Genomic DNA, 19,715 nt, shown 5'->3' with positions numbered 1-19,715 from the left:
GATCAGCTATCATCAATTCAATCACCATCAGTTCAGTCATGTTGTACAACATTAAAATATCAAGGTTCAAAGTTCAAAGTATCAATATCCAAAATTTCACAGTATCAAGGTTCAATACTTGTTTGTAACCTGCAGTAACATTAAAGATTATCTACAAGGCTTCAAACATTCAGGAATTATAGTCACCATATAATTCACTTTCATTGTAAACATTAATTACATCCAACAAAATAACCTCACTGTACATATATATCTAATCACAAATAAATAAGTATTTTACCCCTTTTAAGAAATGGAATAATATGCAAATGCTTATCAGAAATGAACAAAGTGCAAATAATCAATTTCAATAACACGTACACACAAGGACTTAGTCCACAAATAGGAGCATTAAAATAGACGTGCTTAATCCCGCTTGTACCATAGGCCTACTAGCACAAGTGGAAATACACTAAAAATTACCTACAAGTATTCAATACTGAGTATTGTAAAACAACTGATTGACATTAAAAAACTAAACAGGAAGCAGGATAAAGTCTGCTTACAATTATCTCTCATAAAGTTATTTTTAGCTGCTTTAAACATTTACAGCTTTTCACATGTTAATGACTTGGTTAACGATCTAACTAGCATAACAACAGTGCGTTTCAGAGACACCCAACAACTGTACCCACACTCCGCACATCACGTGTCTGATTAGCCACATTTAGCTTACCGCCGTCGAGTGGATGCTCAGCGTTTACGTGAAGCCACAGCTCAGTAAACCTTCCGGTTTCGCTCTGCCCTCTACGACAACAAGTGCAAAACCATACTTTGTGAACAATATCAGTTTAGATGGTATTTTAACTCGTTAGAGGTTAATTTCTCCAGCTTACCGATAACAAAGTTTTAGTCCGCCTGCTCTGTTCGGCTGTAGAAGCAAGAGACTGAAAACTTGGGAGCTGGCACTAAGGAGGGACAAGAGCTGCCTAGAGCTTCACCAATTGGTTGACATGCGAGGAGTAGAGTAAAACAATAGGCTCTCATCAGAGCTCATCAACCCTCGGAGAAACTTAACCTTTGTTTGACCAGAGCATATCATATATAATCTGCGTCCCTTCCATGTTTAAATAAATATTTTGATCTCGTTTCACTTTCATTAAACAAGGACAGTAAGAACAGGAACAATGAACATAAAATGTTTTACCTTTTCTTCTCTTTTGTTTGAGATGATTTTAGGAACTGGGTTACATATGGCTGGAAACACACACACACACACACACACAGAATACAGACACTGATGTTGTTCAGAGATGCCTGCTTAAGAATGTCAGATGTATTTGTAATTTCATATTCATGAATGATTGCTTGCTGACAATAAAAAGGGCTGTAGCGAAGGAATCAGTGGAAGTGGGCTGAGTTCAGGTGAAGGAATCTTTTCCTCAACTTTGGCTGACTTCCCTCGTGAGCCACAAAGACAAAGAGCTCTGTCTTGTTTTGTTTTGTCGTGCAGTTATTGGTTTCGTGTTCCAGCGGGGTTTGTGCCTAGATAAACCCAACAGACAGCATCCTTTAATAGAAAAATACATTTAAAATTTTGTCTCATCTTTGTAACAGTAGTTTGTGACTGTAGTTTCCAGGAACAGGAGAGATGACCTAAATTTAGGACACACAGGAAAATCCCACCTTCATCCAGTGGTTTGCTTTGAGCTTCACGGTGCTGATTCAGCTATAGAAGATTATTCTGTAGTGTCCCGGGGCTCCTGCTCTCCTCATCACTGATGCTGCCACTGCCAACACTGTCAGTCATCTTTGTGACAGCCTCAAGTCTGTGTGGAAGCCCTTGTTGGTCAGACCCATTGTGAGATCATTAGTAAAACATATGTTATTTTATGCCCGTAGTCAAGGTAGTTGAATTATGATAACAGCTGTAGGACATATATTAGTTTAAATGGTGTGCTGTGTATGTAGTTTAGTCCTCATTATACTTTTGGGTTAAAAGAATTTAATCATTTTTGTAGTTCATTAGAAAAGTGTGCATCACTCTGTATCCTTGATCTGCTGTGAATGTCTTACACTGTTTTCTTGACATGCTTTATTGCTGAATCATAAAAAGTAAGGTTGTATGCAGGAGACTCTGTGTCTAGGACAGGGGAGATAGACCACATTCCATACCCCCACCTTGTTTGGAGCAGAAAAACAGGGAGCCAAGGTCAGGAGCCAGTCTCGCTAAGAATTAGAAAAACGTGTGAAGATGTAGCTTTTATGACTAGGTGGGGGTCGTCAGAAGCTATAAAAAGCTGAGTAAACCGTCACCATTTTGAGACATGCTGTGACCCTCTGCAAGCATCTCTCCTGTCCGGACGTTCTTATGCTCTGAAGTGTTGAATTGTATGGAAATAAATGATTGTTGATTGAGCATTTATACACCGAGTATTGTCCTTCCTTCAGCCCAAAGATTAAAAGAATTGGGAGATTTCAACAACTTGGTGCCTGGTGACCCGGATCTTTGGCGTGCTGAGGAGGGGCAGATTTGGCCTGTGGTGAGATCGTGGGGCGAGGCGAACAGAAAGGACCGGTCCACACAAAAAGGTAAGCACAGCCTGTTGTATTATAAATACCAAATGTGCATATTGGGCTTTCCAAATTAATCTGTTCGCTGAGTTACACGTATTTTCACATTAAATTTGTCGGTGTCTGGTTTTTGGCGCAAGATACTAACAACATAAGTTGAGGCTGAATTCCAGTGTGTTAGATAAACTGCTTCTAGCAAGATACTAATTACATACTACGTTGAGTCTAGTTGCAGCCCACTTTACCTTTCACATTTAACTTTGTCTAAGACTGGCTTCTGTAGCAATAATACATTAGAATCTTTTGGAGACGCGGCCATAAGTCCAGTACATTGAATAGAGGTTTTGAAGTTGGTTTATGGTGTCGGTTGAGTCCTCGTTGATGCGGCCATGAAATTAGTATAAAATTAAGGTTAAGCAGATACTGGCTTACGGTGTCGGTTAAGCGCCAGCAACGCGTAATGCGAAACACGTCCGTAGGTTTTGGTTTATGATGCGGCCGTGTTCTGGTGATGCGGCCGTAAGTGCAGTAGTGAGGGGTTGCTGGTTTCAGCACATTGAATAGAGGTTAGACGGTGGTTTATGGTGTCGGTTTTGAGCCTCGAGGGCTGCGGTCATAAAATTATAAATAAAATATTTACTTCACCCCGATTAAAGGTAAAGCAGACGCTGGTTTATGGTGCGGTTTTGAGCCTCGGGGACGTATGCATCACTTTTATGATGCGATTTTGCCCCGTTGTGGTGGCCATAAGCGCAGTAAAAGGGGTACATGGTGTATGGTGCGGTTGTGCTTCAGAAGAGTTCTAACAGTTGAGTTCAGAGGTTTCTGTGTAAATTTCCGCTGGTGAAAAGCGCTCTCGGTGGGTCTCACGGCTGGTGAGGCGCGCTCTGGGCGTTGTGTGTGTGAAGCGCGCTCTGGGTGTTGTTCTGTGTGTGTGAAGCGCGCTCTTGGTGCAGTTCTGTGTGTGAGGCGCATTCTGTGTGTGAAGCGTGAACACAGTGACAGTGACGGTTGATGTGTGAATAGGAGGACATTAGTGCGAAGAGAATGCTTTAAGATCAAAGGTTGACGCCTAGTGTACCTGTGGAAATTAATTTTGCCCTGGGGTTGGCTCCCCCACCGTACGTTGGACGCGGTGTACGGACCAGCGGCGTCTGGAGGTCCAGGCTTATCACCTGAGAGCTGAGGGCCCTCAAACGATAACAGAGTAACACTGGAACGGCCGTGTAATCACGGGTTCACATTTATTCTGGAATAGAACAAGAGAATGCTTTGACATCTAAGGTTGAGTTCTATATTAGTCGAAAAATAGAGATTAGAGTCCTCGTTTCAGTGACGTTTCAGTGGTTAAAATTGTTGTGTGCCTGTCCCCTGATAGCGTGAAATTACGAATAAAGAGGGAATTTGGAGCCACATAGAGATAGACGGGCATAATTAGGTGTATTACTCTGTGGTGTAAAAAAAAAAAAAAAAAAAAAAGGAGAGAGAGAGTGTAAGGAGTGTGTAGCGGGGTGAGTATGTCGGGTCTTAAATCTGACATAGAAAAAGGAGAAATGCAGGGTGAGTGGAAAACTTTTGAGAAGCAGAGAGAGGAGTTGTTGCGGGCGCTGAAGGTCATGCGACCTGGGAGCGCGCCAGAGAAAAAATCAGAGGTTGCAGCTGTGGCAACAAAGATCAAGGAGTTGTGTGATAATGAAGGAGCGAGAGGAGATTGACGAGGTTCATTGGCAAAAGTGCTTCTGGGAGTAGCACAGAAGCGGCAGGAGCAAGAGCAGGAGATTAGTAAACAGATAAAGGAGGCCTCACTTTGGGGGAGGCGGAGGCTTAGCAAAGAGTTGCAGGAAGTACAGGAGGAGAGAGCCCGCGTAACAAGGTGGGCAGTGACATGTCAGGGGGTGGAGCATTGGATGAGGGAGCGAAAGGAGGAGCCTGATAAGCTGATGCTGCCGGCTTCCCCGGTGAAGTCATCGCTCACTAGCTCCCCTCCTCCCTATCAGGCCCCCGCCCCCCTCTATCCTGTGCTGAGAGTAGAGCAGGGCTGTCTCTCTGGTGGGGATGGCCAAGTGTTAGAGGTTACAGGACGCTATGTAGATTGTGAAGTATCTAAAGGATCCAAACGGCCAACTCCAACACCGAAGAGTGGAATATTAAAGCAAAATTCTACTTTTGTCGGTGAGGAGGGAGCCTGTGGCGGAGCACAAGCCCCGCCCATGAAACAGTCACCTCAGCAGGAGGAGAGTGAAGAAGATAGGGCTGTGCGGCTGGTTGAAACAGTTATATCAACTTTAGAGCAACGATATCAGATTTCTGATGATGAGTTAGGGAGTGTAGTTGTTGCACCACAGGTGGGGAAAGGTGAGGTGTGCGGCCTTTATGAGGACGCATACGAGGGATGGTTATCCGGCACACTTGATGATAACATTCAAGTGGGCGCCTGTGGGAAGCAGAGACTTGAAGCAGGGCCAGAGCTAGGAGGGGCCTTTCACAATAGGGTAGTTAGAGAAAAAGCAGGAAGAGGCAGAGTAGTAAGGCCCAAACCCGGAAACATACCACACCCCATGGTGCGTCGAAGTCAGGATGAGAGGGAAAATCTTTCTTTGCCTGGGGAATTTCCCCTGGTGGTGACCGCTGGGGGTCACATGAAATACAAGCCATACGGAGTGGGAGATGTTAATGCATTGACTGAATTATTACCTCCTATTACAGACGGAGGTGCAGGATGGTTGAGAGAGTTTGATAGAGCAACAACAGGTGTTCAATTGGCTCTGGGAGATTTCAGAGCTGTAGTTGCCAGATGTGTCAAAGGCACAGCTCTGGATGACATAGAGAAGATAGCGGGCACAGCATTGATGGTTGATAGCACCCCATTTTGTCGGGTTGTGAATGTAATATCACACGCATTACGTGAAAAATACCCCACTCCAAATGCTGCTAAGATTTTGAAGCTGTTGTGGAAGCCTGATCAAACTCCAAGGGAGTACATAGAACAGGCTAAAGCTACGTGGGCCCTTAGAACAGGCCAGCATCCCGGTAGAGAAGGGATGCAACAACTGTGGTTCAGAGAAGCTGTGTTAAAAGGTGTGCCCGAGCAGGTCAGAGTGGCCATGTTAGATAACCCCGACATGGAGGGGGCGGAGTCTCACGTGTGGGAGAAGCATCTGGTGCATCGCCTGCAGAAAGCTCATGATGAGGCTATTATTAAAGATGAGGACACAGATAAGATGAAAGAGCAATTGTTACGGTTTCAACTGGGTGAGGCGAGACAAAAAGTGAATGATAAAAAGAAAGAAGATAAAATAGTAAAAGTAATGGTGGCTCAAGGTTACCAGCAAATGGGGACAGAAGTAGATCCTAATGTATTGCCAGCTGACACACAGGGACCTGCGCGAGGAACAAATTGGGGTGGCCGTGGGGTCGGTAGAGGAAATTGGGGTTCACGTGGTGGTCAACGGGGAGGAGGCGGCGGCATGGGCAGACAAAGGGGTGCGCCGGGAGGAGGTCGATATGTGCCCGGAACTGTGTGCTTTAACTGTGGTCAGACTGGACATTGGTCAAGAGAGTGCCCTGAACCACCTCAACCAGGTTATCAGCCACGTCCGGGCATAAGGGGGCGCGGGCGTTGGTCGGCCCCAAACTCACAGATGGCTCCTCCAGGGCAGTATCCCGTGGAATACTGGCAGCAGGAACAATACTGACACACCCCACAGAGAGGCCTGGGCATAGGGGGAGGGGCAGACCCCCTGGTGCCACTGAGGGTTCAAGGACGCAACCTGCCCTTTTTAGTGGATAAGGGAGCTACATACTCCACCATTCGTACTGCTCCTGAAGACATCCCACTGTCGGACACCAGAATCAGTGTGATCGGCTTCTCTGGGGTACCTATGACCCTGCCAGTAACCGCCCCTTTAAAGACTGAACTAGGACGCCAGTCCTTAACACATTCATACATGGTTTCATCACAAGTTCCAGTTAATTTATTGGGCAGGGACCTGCTCATTAAGCTTGGAGCTACTATCATGTGTGGAGCTGATGGATTAACAGTGACTTTGAAAGATGGCACACAGCTGTCCTGTTTGCAATCAGGAATGAGGGGACAGTGGCTGCTATCAGAGGATTGTGAACGCACAGCACAGATTTACTGGGCGCGACTGACCACATCAGATCGAATTCTGGCACAGTACCAACTCTGGCGTCCCTGGATAATGTCCATGTCTGTTTATTCACCCCCGCGTGACCCCTACCACGTGACCTTGTTTTACGATCGCGAGCATACTGAGTGGTTTGAGGATCTATTTAATGAGTGTTTAGATGAGAAAGTTTGGGAGCTTAACTCTCAGGACATCTATGTTGGTTCAGCTGGAGTGGCAGCGTTTGTTGCGCTCCCTGAGGATCAAATGAGTTGGTATAGAATGGGTGATGAAGCAGTTCCCCACGTGTCGTTGGCAATACATGAGGGTCATCAAGCAAAAGATTTAGGCCCAATGGTGAGAGCAGCCATAAGGGCCACAGATTGGCAGCAAACACAACTCACTGATGTCTCATACTCACCCAGTTGTAAAACGTATCGGATTTCTGTGACGGTCACTGATCAGAGTGTTTTAGAACACAAACATTTAAAGCGAACACATGGAAGGGAGAAAACAGATCATGAGGAAGCTGTTAAAGGCCTAGCTGAACTCCCTGACACTCTGTGGTCTAAGGGTCCCACTGATGTGGGTTTAATATTTTGTTCACCCATCACATTTGAGTTAAAAGATGACACCCCTATTTGGCGTTCACAATACAGACACAGTCCAGAGGCAGAAAATGGGATTGCAGAAACAATTTCAGGGCTCTTGCAGGTGGGTGTGCTGGAGCTGTCTTCCTCTGCATGGAATACTCCAATCCTCCCAGTTGAAAAATCAGGCACGGGCAAGTATCGCATGGCACATGACCTTAGGGCAATAAACACTGTCCTTAAGACACCAACAGTACCTGTACCAAATCCCTACACAGCTTTGACTAATTTATCTCCAGATCAGCGGTGGTTCACATGCATAGATTTGGCAAATGCTTTCTTTTGTCTCCCTCTGCATCCATCTTTGAGAGATATTTTTTCATTTACTTACAGGGGCCAGCAGCTGCGTTACACTCGGTTGCCGCAGGGCTTTGCCCTTTCACCTGGGATTTTTAATCAGGTACTTAAAAATGCTCTTTCTCCATGTGTATTGCCTGAAGGATGCACACTGATCCAGTATATGGACGATTTGCTGATTGCTGCTAAAACAGCTGATGCTTGCTTTCAAGCGACAATGATGGTGCTTCGTCAGCTGGCCAAAACAGGCTTTAAAGTAAGTAGAGACAAACTTCAACTTGTCAGAACTGAAGTTACATTTCTAGGTCGTGTGGTGGCGATGCAGACGGTGGGCATGTTGGCATCCCAAAGGGAAACAATTATGTCACACCCCCAGCCACGTACTGTTAAAGAAATGTTGTCATTTCTTGGACTTACAGGTTACAGTAGACACTACATTCCTGACTATTTGGGCAAAACCAAACCTTTGCGGGACTTGGTGAAAGAACACGGTATGAGAGACCTCACAGCTAATCTGAACTGGACCACTGAAGCTGAAATGCAGTTCATAGAACTAAAACAGGCCCTGTCTCGTGCAGCAGATTTGGCAATCCCCGATTATAACTCTGATTTCTATGTTGATGTTTCTGAAACAAATGGAGTGGTGAATGGTGTTTTGTTTCAGAAAAAAGGGGGAAGGAGACGAGTGCTGATGTATATCAGCATTGGCCTGGATAATATGGAAAAAAGACACCCCACGTGCACACAGCATGCAGCGGGGGTAGCAAAAATAATTCAGAAAGTGGCCCACGTTGTGAGAGGACACCCACTGAAAGTGCTAACAACACACAGTGTGGTGGCCTACGTGAATTCACAGGTATTCACAATGACCCCATTGAGACAACAGAGACTGACTAAGATTCTGGAGTCTCCAAACTTGACCTTCACACATGAAGGGATCAACATGGCAGACCAGATGGGAGGGGGGACACCTCATGACTGTGCACAAATCGTAGAGGTTGAGGAGAAAGTAAGGTCAGATCTGAGAGCAGAACCGGTGAATGAGGCAGATGATTATTTCACAGACGGGTGTTGTTTTAGGGATCCGAGTGAAGGATTGAAAACAGGTTATGCAGTGGTGAAAGGAGTCGGAAACCAGCTGCATGTGGAGAAATCAGGAATACTGGAAGGACCTCAGTCAGCACAGAGAGCAGAGCTTATTGCAGTGATAGAAGCTCTAAGATTAGGGAAAGGAAAAAGGGTTAACATTTATACAGACTCAGCATATGTGTTTGGAGCAGCACATGTGGAACTGGGGCAATGGAGGAGGGCTGGATTTAGAACAGCCTCAAATAAACCAATCAAACACGAGGAGGAGATGAGACAGCTGGAGGACGCTCTGAAAGAACCTTTGGAGGTGGCCATCATAAAGTGTAAAGGGCATGACGATTCCAACACTTGGGTGGCAAAAGGAAACAGAGCAGCTGACGAAGAAGCAAAACGGGTGGCAGGCTATCAAGAAGGAAAACAAATGGTAAGTATGGGTATGGAATGGGGAAACCTGCCAGCCCAACAGCGAGAGGACATTGAAAAGGCGCAAAAAAGAGCCTCGCCTGAGGAAAAGGCGGTGTGGCAGGAGAGAGGGGCCGTACAATCAGAAGGATTGTGGAGAGGACCCGACGGGCGGCCAGTACTCACCGCAGAAATGGCCCAGGAGAAAATTAAAGAAGCTCATGGGCTAGGACATGTAGGAGTGGGCCAAATGGAGAGGGACTTGTGTCATTGGTGGCATCCCTACATGAAAAACATGGTAAGGGAACACGTGAGAACATGCTTGATCTGTGGGCAATATAATCCAAACCCCACCGTGAAACCAGAAATGGGTAAGTTTCCTTTGCCAGGAAGACCAGGCCAGGAAATTGTGATTGATTATACTGACATGATAACTACCGTTCGAGGGTTTAGATATCTGTTGGTGTGTGTGGATGCTCTGACCGGCTGGCCAGAGGCGTGGCCAACACGCAGAGAAGACAGTAAAACGGTGATCAAATGTCTGGTGAATTATTATGTCCCCTGGCATGGATTTCCAGAGAAGGTAAGATCAGATAATGGCACTCACTTTAAAAATCGAGATCTCGGTGAGGTGGAATGTATGTTGGGGTTGCAACATAGATATGGTACAGTTTACCATCCACAACCTCAGGGAAAAGTGGAGAGAATGAATCAAAATCTGAAAAACAAATTGGCAAAAATCTGTGCACAGACAAACATGAATTGGGTTGATGCTCTTCCCATAGCACTTATGAGTGTGAGGTGCTCCGTTAATCAGAGCACCGGGTTTACCCCATATGAACTGCTGACAGGGAGACAGTTTCCAGGCCCTGCAGCAGGTGTAAGAGAATTAAGGGAGGGAGTAAATGTGTCTGAACATGTGAAACAGTTTAAAGCACTAAAAGCTCTTGTCTCTAGTTTCACTACTCAGGTGAGAGACCCAACCGGAAAGGAGGTGACCACGCCGGAGGTGAAGTGGGTGTGGCTGAAGGTGTATAAGCGGAAGTGGGACGAGCCGAGGTGGACAGGACCTTTCGAGGTGACCACTCGAACCTCTCATGTGGTCCATCTGAGAGGCAAGGGCGACACTTGGTATCACTGGAGCCAGTGTGCGGCGGCAGAGGAGCCTAGGCGGTCGGAGAGGCTCTTAGTGAAAAAGGGGGACACGGCCGTGACCCCAAAGAACGCAGATCTTAGTAAAGAAGGGGCAGAATAATCCCCTGATCTGTGCAACGACCAAAGGGTAGTCTACCCCGGAGGTTGAAGAGAGAAGTCGAGAATCACCCGACTGGAAGATATTGATAGCTGTAGTAATAATAAAATTAGAAGTGCCTTAGACTTAGATCATTTCCATAGAGAGGCACTTTGCATCAGCAGCACCATGCTCCAGTGCTCTGGGAGAGTTTATAGTCCTGAGAGTTGAACACTGGATGACTGACAGCTGTCCTTCATCACAACAGAAGCCACAGAAATCCTCCTCATCAAAAACATGACTTTGATCTGCGTCCTCATCTGGACTCTCCTCTGCTGCTGCTTCACAGGTAAAGTCCAGAGAATCAAACTCCTCTCCTCTATCAACATCTGTCCCTCTGAAATGAAGCCCACAAAACCATGAAGCTGCTTTATGTTTTTGTCTCTGTATCCTCAGAGTCCAGAGGACAGATCACAGTGACTCAGCCTGGAGCAGTGAGCTCTGCTGTGGGAGGAACTGTGAGCATCAAGTGTAGGACCAGTCAGGATGTTTATGTTTATAGCAACAATCACCGTTTAGCCTGGTACCAACAGAAAGATGGAGTTCTTAAAATGCTCATTCACTCTGCTAGCACTCGAGAATCAGGGATTCCAGCTCGTTTTACAGGCAGTGGATCAAACTCTGACTTCACTCTGACCATCAGTGGAGTCCAGGCTGAAGATGCAGCAGTTTATTACTGTAAGAGTTTTCACTTACCTAACAGTCAGGATGTGTTCACACCGTGAAAAACAGTCGTACAAAAACCTCCCTCAGTCAGACTGAAGAGAAACTGAACTGACTGCTGCAGCTGGAAGATGCTGGAGAGACTGATACAGTTCACTGAGGACACACACACACACACACACACACACACACACACACACACACACACACACACGCAAATAAATTTTCTCTCAGTGACATTCAGCACAACTATCTGCTTAATTAACTAAAAAACAAACGTGGGCCAGTCACCGAAACCAAGATCAGTCTTTTGAATGACCTTTAACCTTAGCAGTGGAAAATAAGCCACTAAATCCATAACCGTAAAAATCTGAAGACAAAAATCTGAAAATGTTCCAGATCAGTGAGGGTCAAAATGAAAACAATACACCTGTGAATCAAATATTTTACTGTAAACATCTCATCAAATATGAACATGAGAGAAAAAGCTGTTATTGAACTGAAGGTGTTTTCATTTTTTGAGTATTGGTTCATATCATCATTCATTTACATACATTCCTCCTTTGGAGGACCCGGCCTTCGCGGTCTACGTGGGCCGGGTCCTTCGAAGACCGAGAAGGCCGGAAGTGCGAGGCTGTGAAATGGGACGGTCTAGCCTTCAGATCTGCGTCACCGCTGTCTCGGTGGAGTTTAATAAACTCGGCCGTCTGCTCCTTGCTATCTAAAATATAACAGCACACTGGCGTAAATTCTCGACCATCTCACACTTCTGTTTAATCAGTTTTCTGTTTGACGTTTATTCAGCTGTGTGAAAATCCCGGAGGAACCCACCCGATGGATTAATAAAGTTTTATTTAATCTAATAATCTAATAACTTTTATCTCAGCCAACCCGATTTACTCCGGAACAAATAAAACACTGAAAAAAGCCAAACAATTACATTTTTAAGTTATCCGAGTGACTTATATATCATGTTTAACCTTAGTAGCGAAAGTCCTCATCTGGACTCTCCTCTGCTGCTGCTTCACAGGTAAAGTCCAGAGAATCAAACTCCTCTCCTCTATCAACATCTGTCCCTCTGAAATGAAGCCCACAAAACCATGAAGCTGCTTTATGTTTTTGTCTCTGTATCCTCAGAGTCCAGAGGACAGATCACAGACCCTCAGCCTGGAGCAGTGAGCTCTGCTGTGGGAGGATCTGTCAGCATCAAGTGTAGGACCAGTCAGGATGTTTATGTTTGGAACAACAATCATCTTTTAGCCTGGTACCAACAGAGAGATGGAGGAGTTCCTAAATTGCTCATTTACTTTGCTAGCTCTCGACAATCAGGGATTCCAGATCGTTTTACAGGCAGTGGATCAAACTCTGACTTCACTCTGACCATCAGTGGAGTCCAGGCTGAAGATGCAGCAGTTTATTACTGTCAGAGTTTTCACTATCTAAACAGTCAGTGGGTGTTCACACAGTGAAAAACAGTCGTACAAAAACCTCCCTCAGTCAGACTGAACAGGAACTGAACTGACTGCTGCAGCTGGAAGATACTGCAGAGACTGATACAGTTCACTGAGGACACACACACACACACACACACACACACACACACACACACACACACACACAGAACAAAAGTGGGTCAGTAACATATAAGACCAATCTTGGTCAATTCAATTCAGTTTTAATTATACACCGCCAAATCACTACAACAGTCACCTCAAGGCGCTGTATATTGTAAGGTAGACTCTACAATAATACAAACAGAGAAAAACCCCAAAATCATATGATCCCCTTATGAGCAAGCAGTTTAACCGCAGTCTGAAGGAAAAACTCCCTTTTAACAGGAAGAAACCTCCGGTAGAACCAGGCTCAGGTAGGGGTGGAGCCATCTGCTGAGAGAAGGAACTAAAGACAGAGATGATTTTTATATTTTTGTTTTGTTTTTTCCAGTTGTAATTTTGATACAACAGATCTGAATTACCCTTCATGACAAGTGGATAATTAAAAATTCCTTCATCAAACTTGTTGTAAAGTTACGTGCTTTTTTCTCATTCAAAAATCAGAAATCAAAATTTAAACGATCTTTAATAAAAAGAAAATATTTGATAGTAAACCAGAATAAACTTACTTCCAACATTCAGTCTGGTTCCTCCACCGAATGTGTTCCACAGTGATACAAACTCTTTGAGCCGCCGTACAAAAACCTCTGACTGTAGAGAGACACGGCTCTCTGACTCTGAAACAAACAAACTCAACAACATAATTCACTGTTTGCACAGCAGCAATGACTCAGCTGATATGACTTCTTCAAATAACATCATAATAACATCATACAATGTTAGTTTACATACAGTTAGATCCATTAGTTTTTGGACAATGATACATTTTCCAAGCACTATTTAGACATTTTCCCCCATTTTCAGAGGCACACAGTTAATTTGACAAATAAAGGTGATTGTAAATATAATAATTATTTTTAATACTTGGATATAAATTTGTAGACAATAACTGCCTAAAGTCTAGAACCCACGGAGATCACCAAGTGCTGTGTGTCCTCTTTCAACAGATAACAGATAACTCTTTATTGTCATTGCACACTCATACCTAGAACAACTGGAAACTGTCCCACGTCAGCACTACGCACAACACAGCACAAACAAGACAACACAACACAGTAACTTAACTAAAAAAATACAAAGAAGAAATAAAAAGAATGAGTGTATGAATAAAAGGTATTAGTGTATGTTTTATTGCACATTGTTATTATTATTATTATTGTTATTGTTCCCCCCAAAAAGTCCAGGGAGGTAGCAAGTGATAGAGTGAAAATGTAATTGATGCTACTTTAATCAAATGAGCTTATATCAAAAAAACAAGGACATTTCATAATGCATCAAAAAAAAAAATGACTGACAAGAAAACATTACGTCACTGAAATAATGGAAATTTTTAATTAAGTCTTCAAAGTCAGTGAGTCACTGTAATACATCTTTTTGACAGTAACAAATTCAGCTTCCAATGAAAACTTCACATTAGAATTAGTAAAATAATTAAAATTCCCCTTCTGTCTTTTTTTTCACTGTTAAATTCTAGCTTCAAGAATAACTTTGTTTTAAACTGGAATATCAAATCATCCCATAATATGAAACTGAATTGTCCTTGTGTTGAAATAGTTTTGACAAGCAGTGGACATCTTCAAAACCTAGTGCTCACTACGGCCGACCTGGACTAGAGACAAAATAGAATAGAATAGCTCTTTATTGTCACTGTTACAAGAACAATGAAACACAGTTTGGCATCTATCCGTTGTGTGCAATATACAATAACGTAAGTATCTACACAATAGCAGGGCATTTACATTTACACAAAAAAGATATATATACATCCGTACATACGGATAAACCAATACATACAAAAAAAAAAAAATTCCCCACTCGCCCCTGCAAGCAGTCTATCCTTCAAGCTCGGGTCCTCTACCAGAGGCCTGGGAGCTTGAGGGTCCTGTGCAGTATCTTAGCTGTTCCCAGGACTGCGCTCTTCTGGACAGAGATCTGCGATGTTGTTCCTGGGATCTGATGAAGCCACTCGCCTAGCTTGGGAGTCACCGCACCTAGTGCTCCGATTACCACGGGGACCACCGTTACCTTCACCCTCCACATCTTCTCGAGCTCTTCTCTGAGCCCTTGGTATTTCTCCAGCTTCTCATGTTCCTTCTTCCTGATGTTGCTGTCATTGGGAACCGCTACATTTATCACTACGGCCGTCTTCTCCTGTTTGTCTACCACCACTATGTCCGGTTGGTTAGCCACCACCATTTTGTCCGCATCTGGAAGTCCCACAGGATCTTAGCTCGGTCATTCTCCACCACCCTTGGGGGCATCTCCCATTTTGACCTCGGGACTTCCAGGTTATATTTGGCACAGATGTTCCTGTACACTATGCCGGCCACTTGGTTATGGCGTTCCATGTATGCCTTGCCTGCTAGCATCTTACACCCTGCTGTTATGTGCTGGATTGTCTCTGGGGCATCTTTACACAGCCTGCACCTGGGGTCTTGCCTGGTGTGATAGACCCCAGCCTCTATGGATCTTATGCTCAGAGCTTGTTCTTGTGCTGCCATGATTAGTGCCTCTGTGCTGTCTTTCAGTCCAGCTTTGTCCAGCCACTGGTAGGATTTCTGATATCAGCCACCTCCTCTATCTGCCGGTGGTACATACCGTGCAGGGGCCTGTCCTTCCATGATGGTTCCTCGCCTTCCTTCTCTTTCTTGGGTTTCTGCTGCCTGAGGTATTCACTGAGCACGCTGTCAGTTGGGGCCCTCTTCGTGATGTATTCGTGGATGTTTCTTGTCTCATCCTGGACTGTGGTGCTGACACTCAACAGTTCCCGGCCTCCTTCCTTCCACTTAGTGTACTGCCTCAGGGTGCTGGACTTGGGCTGAAACCCTCCGTTCCTGGTCAGGAACTACCTGGTCTTGATGTCAGTGGCTTCTATCTCCTCCTTTGGCCAGCTTATTATCCCAGCAGGGTACCTGATCACGGGCAGGGCGTAGGTGTTGATAGCCCAGATCTTGTTCTTACTGTTCAGCTGACTTCTCAGGACTTGCCTGACCCTCTGCAGGTACTTGGTGGTTGCAGCTCTTCTAGCAACCTCTTCATGGTTCCATTTGCCTGCGGGATCCCCAGGTACTTGTAGCTGTCCTCTATGTCTGCAATGTTGCCTTCTGGTGGTTTGATCCCCTCCGTTCTGACTACCTTCCCTCTCTTTGTTATCATCCGACTACATTTCTCCAGTCCGAATGACATTCCGATGTCATTGTTGTATATCCTGGTGGTGTGGATCAATGAATCGATGTCTCTTTCACTCTTGGCATGTCATCCATGTACAGGAGGTGGCTGACAACTGCTCCGTTCCATAGTCGTAGTTCAGATGCTGAACCTCCTCTCTGTAGGCTGAATCATCGTTGTTGTTAATCAATCCTATGATGGTGGTGTCATCAGCAAATTTTATAATGGTGTTACTGGTGTGGACTGGAGAACAGTTATGGGTGAAACGTGAGTATAAGAGGGGACTGTGGACACACCCTTGTGGGACGCCTACGTTCAGAATGAGTGTGGAGGGGGTGTGCTTTCCCATCCTGACGTTCTGGGGTCTGTTGCACAGGAAGTCCAATATCCAGGTGCACAGTGAGCTGCTGAGTCCTAAGCTGCTTAGTTTATTAACCAGTTTCTGGAGTTGAACTGTATTGAAGGCAGAGCTGAAGTCCAAAAACAGCATTCTGACATAGATGTTACTACTGTCCAGGTGTGTGAGGGTTGTGTGAAGAGCTGTTATTATGGCATTCTCTGTCGACCTGTTTACCTTGTATGCGAACTGGTATGAATCAAGGTTTGCAGGGATGGCAGCTTCATTGTGCAACATGATAAGTTTCTCAAAGCATTTGGTAATTGTGGGTGTTAAAGCAACTGGACGGTAGTTATTCAAGCAGCTCACTGTGTTCTTCTTGGGCACTGGAATGATGGTGGTTGACTTAAAGCAGGATGGTACTACAGACTGTAGCAGTGAGAGGTTGAAGATGGTGGTGAAAACCTCTGCTAGTTGGTCTGCACATGCTTTAAGCACTCTACTGGCTACACCGTCTGGACCAGCTCCTTTCCTTGCGTTGACTCTGCGCAGTGTGGTTCTGACCTGATGCTGTTCCAGCTGGATGGGGGCGTCGTCCCTCTCTGAAACATTAGGATGGGTGATGGTGTCCATGTTTTGTTGTTTAAAGCGGGCGAAGAACTGGTTTAGGGTGTCAGGTAAGTTGATGTCTGGGGAGTGGGTTTGTGTGCGATTGTCTTTGTAGCCAGTAAGTGTCTTGATCCTCTGCCACATGTTTCTCAAGTTGTTCGTGTTAAAGTGTTCCTTGATGCGGTGTTTGTATTTGCACTTGGCTTCTTTTATGCCTGTAAGCAGAGACTGGCGTGCCTCTTTGTAGACTTGTTGATCTCCTGATTTGAAGGCACTGTCACGTGCTTTTAGTAAAGCTCACACCTCGATTTTGAGCCATGGTTTAGTGAACATGATAAAATATTACACATGACAACTTCTTGAATGCTTTGTAAATAACATTTGTTTGGAGACTCATTTACAGCCAAAGCAGGGCTCTAGAGTGCGACCAAATTTTTCAATGGTTCGACTTAAAAAAAATCTTAGGTTCAACTGTTCGAGTAACAAAAAAAAAAAAAAAAAACTCCGCAACTCTGAAAGTCTCTGTGTGGTCAACAGCAGACACACATTGTGCCCCTATCGTGGTCTAAACCAATCAAAGATAGTCAGGGGCAGGACCTCTCTGATTGGTCGTGGTCCAGATATTCATGTAATCCATGTGTACGTTTGAAAGTGCAGGGCAGGTGGATAGAGAGAGGTGAGTAGCTTGAACAAAGCGATATCGATTCATTAAATTCTGAATCGACTTTTAAATATAAATGTATTTTTCCCAGAAACGTCAGAATCTCAGGTTGAAGCTCACAAAACTATTTCAACAACCACCAAACAGCAAATGAGAGCAGGTTAATGGACTCCACACAAAGATGTAAACGCAGAGCGGACCCGACGCATCAGAATCAGCTTTCTCTTTCTCGGCTTTCTCACCCAACGGCCCGTACATGGACATGGCATCGGGGCTGAAAGCTGACAGCTCACCGATTCTGATGCGTCGGGTCCGCGCTGTGTTTATGTCTTTTTTGCACTCAATTCTGAGCTGCAGGTTTTGTCTCTCTCCAACCAAAATTTACTGAACCAGCAGCAAAAGAAGCAACAAACTACGCTTCACATTTGATAAACATCGTCATGAATTCCCTCTGACTTTTGCTATTTTCCCTCCACCACGATAAAAATCACACTTCATGCACAGCTCTCTCTCTCTCTCTCTCTGTACTTCAAGAACAGTTTTCCATCTTAAATCGTGATAAATGCACTGCCCAACAGTCCTCTCTCCCCACTGCCTTTCAGCGGCAGGCAGCAGCAAACAGGTCGTCAGAGGAGGCCGAGATGATGATTAAGTTTAACATTATCTGCAATATTGCAAAAGAGTGCCAAAGCACTTTAAGCACAAGCACGAGATTGTTAGCTAATTATTTACAAATCAATATTGTCTGTGTGGAAAGCAATTACCCCCCCCCCAAAAAAAGTGCACATGTAAAACTGCTGTGTTAAGCGATGCGGTTGAAAAATTTGGGTGCGCCTAACTTTTGTGCTGGTGCGCCTAAGAAAAAAAATTAGGCGCACCAGTGCAACCGTGGCAAAAAGTTAGTGTACAGCCCTGCAAAGTGTCTTTTTTGTTTCTTTTTTGTAAACAGTGCAAGGGACCTTCAAAATGCCACTTCTAAATATAAGAGGTTTTTTTTTTTATAATGCATAAATAATTTCTATTTGCAAACAATGATGAAATCATTTAAGAAAAAAAGATAAATATATCTCTGACATGCTCACTGTTTACAACCCAGTCAGACCTCTCAGGTCATCAGATGCAGATCTTTTAAATGTTCCCAGAATTAGAATTAGGTGTGCTGAAGGTGCTTTCAGTCATTGTGGTCGTCTGATTTTAATCCTTGCTGTCCTTCATCACAACAGAAGCCACAGAAATCCTCCTCATCAAAAACATGACTTTGATCTGCGTCCTCATCTGGACTCTGCTGCTGCTTCACAGGTAAAGTCCAGAGAATCAAACTCCTCTCCTCTATCAACATCTGTCCCTCTGAAATGAAGCCCACAAAACCATGAAGCTGCTTTATGTTTTTGTCTCTGTATCCTCAGAATCCAGAGGACAGATCACAGTGACTCAGCCTGGAGCAGTGAGCTCTGCTGTGGGAGGAACTGTGAACATCAAGTGTAGGACCAGTCAGAATGTTCATGTTTGGAACAACTACCGTCTTTTAGCCTGGTACCAACAGAGACATGGAAGCCCCCTCAAACGTCTCATTTACTATGCTAGCACCCGAGATTCAGGGATTCCAGCTCGTTTTACAGGCAGTGGATCAAACTCTGACTTCACTCTGACCATCAGTGGAGTCCAGGCTGAAGATGCAGCAGTTTATTACTGTCTGAGCAGACACAATGTTAACAGCCAAGCTGTGTTCACACAGTGAAAGACAGTCGTACAAAAACCTCCCTCAGTCAGACTGAACAGAAACTGAACTGACTGCTGCAGCTGGAAGATACTGCAGAGACTGATACAGTTCACTGAGGACACACACACACACACACACACACACACACACACACACACACACACACACACATACGCAAAATAAAGTGATTCATCACAAATTTGTGTCCTACTGCTATCGCATACATGTTGTGTTCTTCAAATATATATTTAACTAAAGAACAAATGTAGGCCATTAACAGATACCAGAATAAGTCTTCTTCATGACCTTTGACCTTAGAACTGTAACAAATCCACTGAATCTATATCAAGATAAAATAATCTGAAGACAAAAATCTGAAAATGTTCCTGATCAGTGAGGCTCAAAATAAAAACAACACACCTGTGAATTTAAGATTTTACTGTAAACATATCATCAAACATGAACATGACTGAAAAAGCTGTTATTGAACTGAAGGTGTTTTCATTTTATTCATATTTTGTTCATATCATCATTC

At 44.5% G+C, this 19,715-nt stretch overlaps 1 protein-coding gene and 1 gene segment (V, D, J or C); both read left to right on the top strand.

Annotated features, from left to right (window-relative positions):
• Positions 1-4,460: 4,460 nt before the first annotated feature.
• Positions 4,461-10,473, top strand: LOC102082282 (uncharacterized). The gene is made up of 3 exons (XM_019354893.2): positions 4,461-5,788; positions 5,931-6,135; positions 6,261-10,473. Exons 1-3 carry the CDS (start codon positions 4,461-4,463, stop codon positions 10,371-10,373), a joined length of 5,646 nt encoding a protein of 1,881 aa, XP_019210438.2. The 3' UTR covers positions 10,374-10,473.
• A 172-nt stretch (positions 10,474-10,645) lies between these two features.
• Positions 10,646-19,276, top strand: LOC109199555 (Ig kappa chain V region 3381-like). The segment is given in 2 exon segments: positions 10,646-10,698; positions 18,867-19,276. Coding segments are annotated over 2 exon segments (384 nt in total).
• The last annotated feature ends 439 nt before the right edge of the window (positions 19,277-19,715 follow it).

The sequence above is a fragment of the Oreochromis niloticus genome, unplaced genomic scaffold, assembly GCF_001858045.2.
Source record: "Oreochromis niloticus isolate F11D_XX unplaced genomic scaffold, O_niloticus_UMD_NMBU tig00000736_pilon, whole genome shotgun sequence".
In the NCBI taxonomy this organism is placed as follows: domain Eukaryota; kingdom Metazoa; phylum Chordata; class Actinopteri; order Cichliformes; family Cichlidae; genus Oreochromis; species Oreochromis niloticus.
This window is presented reverse-complemented; position numbering and strand designations above follow the sequence as displayed.

What these genes read in the sequence shown, in the direction of transcription:
- LOC102082282 (XM_019354893.2), top strand. Translation starts at nt 4,461, where the DNA reads ATGAGGGAGCGAAAGGAGGAGCCTGATAAGCTGATGCTGCCGGCTTCC. An exon ending in GATAAGATGAAAGAGCAATT is followed by an intron (nt 5,789 to 5,930) that starts GTTACGGTTTCA and finishes GCTGACACACAG; the next exon opens with GGACCTGCGCGAGGAACAAA. An exon ending in CCCTGAACCACCTCAACCAG is followed by an intron (nt 6,136 to 6,260) that starts GTTATCAGCCAC and finishes CACACCCCACAG; the next exon opens with AGAGGCCTGGGCATAGGGGG.